General features: G+C 40.9%; 1 protein-coding gene across 2 annotated transcripts in view; it reads right to left on the bottom strand.

The window, feature by feature from the left end:
- The window catches only part of LOC119188248 (tyrosine-protein kinase hopscotch), a 52,415-nt gene that overhangs the window by 15,070 nt on the left and 27,368 nt on the right, over positions 1-9,977 (bottom strand). For both annotated transcript variants that reach the window (XM_037436193.2, XM_075895606.1), the window contains 4 exons: positions 7,127-7,235; positions 5,975-6,179; positions 3,957-4,078; positions 1,009-1,181 (listed from right to left, as the gene is read on the bottom strand). In XM_037436193.2, coding sequence (XP_037292090.2) covers positions 1,009-1,181; positions 3,957-4,078; positions 5,975-6,179; positions 7,127-7,235 — 609 coding nt within the window. The remainder of the gene's footprint in view (positions 1-1,008; positions 1,182-3,956; positions 4,079-5,974; positions 6,180-7,126; positions 7,236-9,977) is intronic.

Below are 9,977 nucleotides of genomic sequence, written 5' to 3'. Positions count from 1 at the left end.
GCTGCTTTGGAGAAAAGCGTCCGATACTGGAGGAGCCAAGAGCAGCACGTTACGTTCTGCAGCAACCAAAAAAATATATATATTGCTTCATGGACGACTGCAGTGGACCCAGAACTGGAAACGCTACTCCCCGAATTCCTCCAGGAGCTGCGTGCAAGGTCGCCACCCGTAACAGCGGAGCGCATCCGTGTGAAAGCTATTGAGATAGCGCACAACTCTGCGTTCACGAGGGTGCAATTCAAGGAATCGCCATTGTGATTTCACCGATTTATGAAGTGGAAGGGCTTTGCACTGAAGCGCTGTACTTCCGTCTTTCCGCACATGCTGTATCAGTAACGCTTTGGATGAAATGTTACTATTGTAAAACAGACGTCGTCGAACTCAAATTCGTATGAGTGACAGCACTTTGTGGCCTTCTGGCATTGAACTACACAAGATTAGTGTCCGAATAAAAAATAATGTCACCGCAGTGCAGATGGTTGTGTCGCATATTTACTAAGGCAAGGGTGCACCGTGATACTTTGCAATTTTTTTCAATTAATTTTCTTTTGGAGGGTCGATCCATATTCCGTTTTTTACGGTGTAGTTGATGGACCTGTATGCTAAAAACAAGAGGGAAATATTGTCATAGCTACTAGTATTCAAAATTGCAAAATTCTCTAATTCATTAAAACAAAATTGTTTTATGGCAGGGTCCAAGAAATTATCAAGGAAGAAAGCCATAAAGTTATTTTTTGCTGTTTAAACGTAAGAACCTCCACTTTCACAAATTTGTGATACTATAATAGTTTTCCACTGCAAGTATGGCTTCATAATATCAAGGCTTGACTGTAGCAGTAACACAGAACTACCCGCGAAAGCACTTTATTTCAAGAAAAGGAAGTCCATGTAAGCAACACTCTTTGACAAGCAGAAAGCTTCCTCCACCTTGTAGATTTTTGCATAGTCGCTTTGCCACAAACTGCAAACATGGGGCAGGTCACTGAGTTTGCCAAGATGGGCTCATACCATTTCATGGGCAGCTTGCGGTTCTTGGTACGGATGTAGTAGTAGTATTGGCTGTCCGTGAACTGAGCGAGGCCGAAGTCGCTGATTTTGACCTGATCTTTAGAGGCCACCAGTATGTTCCGTGCAGCTAAATCCCGATGCACAATGCGCTTCTCCTCCAGGTACTGCATACCCTGTTCCAAAAGGTGCGAAAAACATGCTTCTAGCAAGAGCTTGAAAGAAGTGCTGCTGTCTTTTTTTTTAAAAAAAGCTGCACTTTCTGTTTAGAGGATAATATTGAAAAAAATTTCGCAGCCTCAACTGAGTCTCCCAAAGTTGGGTCACAGCAGAGCTAGTGGGCATGTATTGAGCATGTGCTGGATGATGATGATGATGATATTTTTCACTCTATGACACACAACAAACCTTGATCATAACATCTCTGCTGTAAAATTAGCAAAAGCTCAGCAACAAGCCCTGTTAACAGATAAAGCCTGCGTAGAATCAGCTTGCAACGGAGTTTCAAGCACAGCCGTAGCCCAGTGACAGTATACTGGGCTGCCACGGAAAGAACACGAGTTCGAATGTCATTCTATTCTCGGTATTTCTTTATTCAGTTTTTTTTTATCTCGTGTAACAAAGGTTACGGACATCGGCGGCGGCACCAGGGGAGGACAACTACAGCACCCAATTTGGCCCTTGTTGTGGTCTCGTTTCGCTGTAAAAAACTTACTGGGATCTGCGTGTCATGGCAGAAAGTATGTCTTCAGTGAAGATGCAAGTGTAGCAGTGCGGCTGCACGTCTGTGACAGTCACGAGCTAGCAAGAAATTGCAGAGCTGGTGGCGGAATCGAGCAGCAATTTTTTTTTTTTCTTATGCAGCACACTCACGAAAACTTTGTTCAAGTGAAAGTATGCAGGAAAAGTACGCATTGCAACAAGAAGTTTTTCGCATTGCTTTTCTATGGGCAGCTGAAAGGGGATAAAAATTATTTATTGTGGCGGAAATTTTGTTATAGCGGACTTTGTTATAGCACGATTCGACTGTACTGGTAAGCAGTGCCGTAAAGCTCACTTGCGCTCTGAAACTCATGTGTATAACCCACCCCAACATTAGCTCTTGGATTTTCCGTATGTCTGTGTACTTCATGTGGGCTACGCATGAGAAAGTATGTTAACTTAGTGATATACAATAAAGTTTTGTTATAGCCAACAGAGGTTAATGATTTTTTCAGATTAACAACATTTTCGAAAATCCCCCCCTCCAAATGTCCATCGGTTTAATGTAAAAATATTTTACTACTACTAATTTCAGAATACCGAATGTTTCAGAATAAGTTATTGAAATTTATCACCATTATATCACTACAACACTTCAAAAAAATAATGGATAGGAATTTAAAAAAGTTATTAGCAACTGTACAAACTGTGCCCAGTTCCATATGTGCCACTGTCATCATCAGCAGCACGCCCTCACTATATTACTCTATGCGATTGCCCCCTTCAAATGTGCAACAGCCCTATCGCCATCACCATCACCTGTACTAGCTTTTGCATTGGGCTTCGTTGTGTTTGTTTGTTTCGCCAGGCAGCTCTGTCTGCATGCTTGTTACATGGCTGTTTTCGTGCCTTTGAATACATTGAGCTCAAAAAGCAGCATGGAAGGCATGCGGCAACATTGAAGAATGCAACGTGAGAGACCAATGGCATGAAGTCACCGAAAATTACCTGTGCATGCTTCACAAACATTTGATCACTACACACAATGTGACGACAAAATACACACGTTGGGTTACCTGACGATTGAAAAGATGTGTACCATATGTCATGATATAAAAACTGAAACAATGTCGAAGAGAGCAAGCACAACGATAAAATGGTGTGCATGAACCAATGCTGATGATTTGAAGTGTGTATGAAAGATGCTCAATCTTACAGAGCGTCTTGCAGCAGTCGAGCTGCACCCATCAGGAAAAGAGAGCGCTCTTCCTCAAATAAACGTAAACTCGTTCCAAAATACTTTATATTTGTTTTCTGCCGCTTGTAAGAGCATAAAGCATTTGGGGATGCATACCCAGCTCAAGTGGGCAACTCACGTGGTTGAATTTGCGTTCTTTTCAAAAATTTTTTACATTTTTGCTAGAGCGACTTTTCAAAATAAAAAAGGATTATTATCAGTTCCATAAGATTCGTTGTATTGAGATTTTACAATTGTGCAATACTGCATATGATGTAGGAGAAATGCAAGCTCTAACAAAACGATGGCCGGTATATTACTATATTGTTTGTTAGTCCCTTTTATCTTGGCACAACCCACCATGGGGGATCGGCCATGAAACGAACGATGCCTTGCTATTTAAAAGGAAATGTTCATAATTTCAAAATGTTAAACTTTTAATGAATACGCTTGATTTTGATAACTTTTTTATTGATTGATATGTAAACTTTAACATCCCAGAACACCATATGATTATGAGAGGCGCCGTAGTGGAGGGCTTCGAAATTTCGCCCACCTGCAGTTTTTTAACGTGCACCCAAATCTGACCAAACGGACCTACAGCATTTTTGCTTCCATCAAAAATGCAGTTGCCGCAGCCCAGATTCAATCCCACAACCTGCGGGTCAGCAGCCGAGTATCTTAGCAACTGGACCACTGCGGCAAGCAGTGTATTAAAAGCAGAGTTTACAAATTTTGAGTGCGTATAACACGCATACGAGCATACTTTCGACAGTTAACCTTTGGCGGGAGGGTAAAATAAGGCCCACACCGTGGTAGAAAATTTGTTAATGCGGGAGCACTGTCCAAAAACATCTCGTTGCCGCGAGATGTGTAATACATGGGCTTCTATGAACGTTTGCCAGGGATCCGGAAATATTTCGTTGTCGCGGCAATTTCGTACTCACAGGGTTTCGTTATTGTGGGTTTCGACTGTATATGAAATTAGGGTTAGTGCGAAGGAGTGACTCACATTTGCAATGTCTTCGCTGTATTTGATGAGCTGTGGATGAGTGACCTTGTCACGGTACGTCTGTAAGTATGTCAGCAGGGAGCCCATCTCGAGGAACTCCATGACTAGCATCACCTCTGGCTCTGAACAAAGATGAACAAGTATGCCAATGAAAGCAGCCAATAAAATATAAGGACCACCAATTTCCAATGAAATCAACTGCAGTGGAAAATTCGAAGACTAATTTGCACAACAGTACAGCAACCTATATCTTCATGTCTCAATCTGTGCAATAGGTAGCATTTGGCGCATCTGTGAAGCCGAGCACTCAAAACGTGGTGGCAAACAGAACTGGCTATAAGTACTTTAATCAACACACACTTCTATGCATTCTGCCCCTAACTTTTCCAGTGCCGCTGACATTCTGGTACACTCTAACGTTTTTGACCTAGAGCACTAGACGTACCCTAGCATTTCCAACTCTTTTCAGCAGTTTCTGCACAGTAACATCGAGCTTTCAAGCCTCTAGGTGGTTTCACCATCGATTTGTCGCATATTTCTAGAAACATATTTGCTCGTTTCTCGTTGTTTGCTCATTTCTCTTAGTTCCTTCTTTTGGCCATGAAATGTGCCTGCTTGGAGGTGTGCCTACACTGCATGAAACACATGTGCCCCTACAGATAGGATAAAGAAATGGTTCGGAAACTGACACGCATGTGCAAGTAATTCTCCCTCCAAAAACTCGTCCTGCAGCATAAGACAGTTTTTTCATGCTCTGTGGCAATCTCTTGAGTGTTTGTTGAAGGATTTTCTTTTTCTGTCTCCCGCTGTCTTTACTGAGATGCATCCACTTTCCAGCATTTAAACATTTTAAATGCTCACAGTGAAGCTGAAGCACTTCTTACAAAAATTCTTTGGAATGTGCAATTGTAACTTCATCCCCACAGATTTTTGAAAACAGATGTGAGAGTTCGAAAAGGTGAATCCAAATAGCCTTTGTTGGCAAAAGGAGGCGGCTGCAGCCGGAGGGCTTCTTGAAATGCTAAGCAAACGTGGTGAAGTCATCGAAGGCCGCTGTTGAAAATACAATAAACAATTGTTTACATTGCGCTCGGCTGTTTGTGACTCTGGCAGCTATAGTAATCCAGCTGCAGAACTTTCAGCCTCTATACTTACTATAATACAGAAACAGCACTTTCGCAGCTTGTTTAGATCAATGAGTGGCAGGAACCTTTCGTTGAAGTGTAGCCAATAGAATTAAAGATGACGTCCCAGTGTGTTCATTTGCCTGTCAACAATTTCAGCGCAATAGCATGGGTGTATCTAGACAAACACTTCTTTTGCGATTTCTAAACGCCCTGTTGCAGAAATTGCAAAAATAATTACGGCATCACTAATGTAACCACGAATTTTTAGTGTACTATTCAAAGAACACTTCAGCTTCCCTTTAAAAAGCAGTGCATTTCCCATTATCCTTGTAAATTTCTTTTCCTTTTTTTTACATATAAGCAAGAATAGACAACCACATTGTTTTTATATTATGAAAAAATAATAATAAATGCATTCGGTGTCTGTCACCTCCCAAAAACTGAACACAAAGGAATAGTGGAGGCTATCTTGCCTATAAAAAAACTGTGAGATACATAGATAACGAAACTGTAAATGCTCAGGCCCGACAGGTGCAAAAAGATTATAAAATTACTTAGTTGATCTACCAAATCACATTGTAAAAAAATGCTATAAGAGAGGAGTTAATAAATGCATAAAAACATGCTCCAACATAACAATACTCTTGAGATTATTGGAAAATGCTTGCAAGCTTACATCATGACTAGAACTACAATAAACTCAATTCAGTTCATATAAATCCAATGAAATAATGCGAAAGATAGTGAAGTTAATAAGGCACAGCAGCTCACTGTTGTGCACCACAAGCGCAGAACACATGAGAAAAGTGGCATCAACAAGTGGTTTTTCTAAAAAGAATTTAAAAGAAAATGGTTTGTATCAAGTTTTCCCAGACAGCGCATTGCACATACCTTCAACAAGGCCCTTTATTTCAACAATGTTCGGGTGCCTGAGGCTCTTCATAATCTCTATTTCTCGTTGCAGGTCACGTAACCCAGACTCGCTCTGAAAAGACTCCAGAAGGGACGTCTTGCGCATGCATTTGACGGCCACTGTCTCCTCTTGTAGGCCGGCCCATTTCTTGAGAGAGGCTGCATACACCTCCCCGAAAAAGCCCTGCACACAGACACATGACAAAGATTGGCGGGTGCCAGCACAAACATTGAAAGCAATAAAAGAGTATCAGATACAGCAGGCCCTTAGCAAACAACAATCTCTTAAATGGAATTGCTGCTCAAGTAGAACTGCCTATGATATGATTGTTTCCACACATGTACTCTGCACCCCTGTTCAACTCTCAGTAAACTGAACTCTTGTTTTAACAGGACATATTTTTCTTGTCCCTTCATATACTGTTCGAAGGGCCAGAAACAGGCTTAGACAATTCTTTATACACCTCCCAAAAAAGTTTGTAAGTATGTGCTTCTGCACAAACTTACAAACTGATATCCACGACGATCACATTTCGTGGATATCACGGCGCTGTGTGTCACAATGACATTCTATTTCAAAAAACAATTCCCGCACTTTTCTCCTGAGCCTGACCAGTCCTTTTCACCTGAGCAGTAACGTAACCTTGGACATAAGCAACGTTGCGTACAGTGGAACCCTGATTATAGGACTTCCAGGGGACCACACAGAACTGTCTTACAATCCGGGCGTCATATAATCGAAAAACTAAGAATACAGGCAGTGGCACTCAGCCTTGCACAAAAAACCGGTACAGTTCACCTGAATAAGCCCACCACACGATCATGTGCTTCTCCAAGGAAGGTATATTAAATTATTCTTGCCAATGGCAGCATTACTTAGTTGAAGTCGGTGCGAGTGAATCTTTATTCTCAACATATACAACGTTGGTTACATGTGGCAAAAGAATGCTGCAACTGTCATTTCCACTGCTATGCACCTTGACTAAGCAGAATTTGAAACCTTTCTAGTAATTGTGGCCTGACCATGCCTAACACCAAAAGAACATAACTATGCATCAGCGATACAATGAAGACCATGCAATTTATGCAAGACTTGAAGTTTATGAATTTCGCTGCAGCTGCCTCACTTACCTGTCCAAGTGGTTTCCCTTTTATCAGCTGTTGACTGTCAATAACCCATGGTGAGCCGGACACTTCAGCCAGGGGTGATGTGTTGCCAAATGAAATAATGTTGTCTGCACTGAAAGTTATGAACAAAAAGAAGGGTGGGTCAGAGAGCAAACAAAAAGATTCCACTGTAAATTTATACTGCAATAGCTGCACCACAAGTAAGTGTTTTGCACTGTATGCTTGATCACAGTGCAGCTACAGTCAAACGTCCATATAACGAACTTCCATTTCGACAAAATCCTCAATTGAACCAACCTATACAAATTGGATTGAAAGCATGATTACCAGGTCAAAAGGGCATAAACTAGCCAGCAAATGAGAAAAAGTAGCCATAAAGTAGCCAACTTGAGCCAAGAGCTGTAAAAGTAGTCAAAAGTCACATGTGTGCTAACATTGAAACATTTTTTTTAATTAACTTAATAAATACGAAATATTCCAGCAAAAAGTATACATAACTAGAGCATATAAGACCTTCAAGATCAAAACTTTAGAAATTACAATACAAATTTTTGACTCAGCCATCATTTCATGGGACACAAGGAAGTTTCTTGTGCTCCTGAAAAAAAAAATGATATTCTCTACAAACGTCTTGCATAACTCTCAAAAGGACTAGAAGTAGCAGCAGTCATGACAATAAAAATGAGTGTGGTATGAGTATGCTTGAGACCCAATTTCTCGGACTGAAGCATAAAATGTAGAATCGCACTCATTTCTCGCAAGATGACACAAGACCTAACAAATGACACATGAAGTTCGTCAGACATTCCGTTTCTAGGGGTCTGCAAGCATTCGAACTAATATTTTTGTAATACGTTAAGCTATTATATTCAATTCGCACCAGAAATTGACTATTCAAAGTAATCGTACTTGTGAAAAAAGTCCCAGTTTCACCGCAAGGAAGGTGCGATGAATGTGATAGCAATAAATTAAAAAGTTATACAAAGTAAATCTGGCATATAAATCATCTAGATTCGATCTCATGCAACTCTATAAAACACTAGTGTAAGAAAATACAGCCACTCCAGGAACACTTTTCGTAGAGTCCCTTCCTGCCGAGAGTGCAGCATGTAGAAGGGCATACAAGCTGCCCGCTGATGGCTGCGGAGATAGCAAGGTAACACGTGCACCAGCAATGGCGACTGTGTCTGTAAAGTCAGAGTTTGCAATCGCTACTCGAGCTATTCCCCACTCTCCCATCTAGAGTTTTTTCATGTTCGTTGAACAGGGGCATTTCCTCTCTGTTTGAGCATTTATCAAGACAGCCGGGCTAACAGGTGGGGAAATCTTATTGCATGTGCCTTCCCAGCAACAAATATGAGCCGGCTAGCTTTATCTTCGCTTCAGCCGTGTCCAAAATATCGCTATTTGCACAGCTCTGCCAATTGCTCTGCCGACGCAGAGCACTTTCGATTGCCCTGTTCACATCCAAATACCATTTAAAGATGGGTTCTGAAATGGACAATCTACAAAAAGAGGTGCCATGTAGCAGCTTTCCCAAGTGCAATCCATGTATCCAAGAGAGTTTTCTTTAGTGTAATGCAAGGGCTGAATTCAATTTCTGGAAGCAAAAACATGGTGGCCTGGCCAGCATATTCTGAAACTACATACTCAAAACGCTAGTGGCTGCAATGTCACCAGATACTGATAATTTGTTTCAAATCAAGTAAAAAAGAAAATAGCCCGAAAGCAGCCAGAAGCCAACACTTTTTTTTCCCACCAGCAGCCTAGAAAGGTAGATAAATTTGCATGAAGGAGCCAAACTTGGGTGCCCTTATTAAAACCATGCATTTTTTTTCACTGTTTATAAAGTATTTTTTCACGTGGTCTCAATATAACAGATTTTTTTCAACTATTCCAAGCATGTACTCGTGGCCTTTGAGACAAGTAGCATTAGCGAAAATTTAAGGAAAGTCAACAAAGAAAAAGTTCACCTGTGCAGCACTCATGGATTAAAATGTGATAGCTGGAGGCTAACTAATGCTCGTACTTTTGCTTCGAATATTCACGATTGTTGTCATGTCGGTGTAGTTTTGACTTCAACACTTACATTAAAGCTATCATTACCTTGAGCACATGTCAAACAGCTGGCATGAATAATATCTTATGTCTAAAGCTATGCAGGCATTATAGAAAAGACAAAAGTTTATGAGATAGACAATCCATTACGTTCAGCTGTCTATACTGAAAATACCGACCCTTGTGGGCTACCTTACACATGAATGAAGGAAAGAAGGGGTATTTCAAGGGCTTGTTTTGCTTCGTTAGATACAATAATAATGCAAACTCGAGGACAGTAATGCCAAAAAAAGCACAGGGAATGTTATTTAGGTTCGGCCACTGCCAGCGGCAAGTTATTTTTTCATGCACATTACTTTTTTCCCAATTATATGATAACATCCCTTACAATTATATAACAATTCGTATGGATAACATCTCTACTTCCTGAGGAATTACTGTCTATTATTTCTCATTAACACTGTGTCTCACATATGAATGTAATCTCATGCTTCAAAACATGTACCTGCTATACTAAGGGAAGGGAAAACGCGAGAGGAAATTCAGTTTTAAGTTCGTATTGCCATCGCCCCTATAATATCCTGAACCATAAAATTCATTAAAGGTCCCTGGTACTGGGCTTTAGCACTAACAATGTAGCGAAAAGACTGGTTGCCCAGACGTGAAAGAAACACGTCCGTTTATTGCCAATCCCAGGGGTGAACTGCTGCACCACCCACGTGCAAATGCCCTCGATGTCACCTCAGTTTCTTTTTCTTCAACAGAGTGGGGCACAGTTGCTCAGTTAATACTGTGC

Source organism: Rhipicephalus microplus, chromosome 1 (assembly GCF_043290135.1).
Source record: "Rhipicephalus microplus isolate Deutch F79 chromosome 1, USDA_Rmic, whole genome shotgun sequence".
NCBI lineage: Eukaryota > Metazoa > Arthropoda > Arachnida > Ixodida > Ixodidae > Rhipicephalus > Rhipicephalus microplus.
Note: the sequence above shows the minus strand (reverse complement) of the source record. Positions and strands in the feature narration are given on the sequence as shown.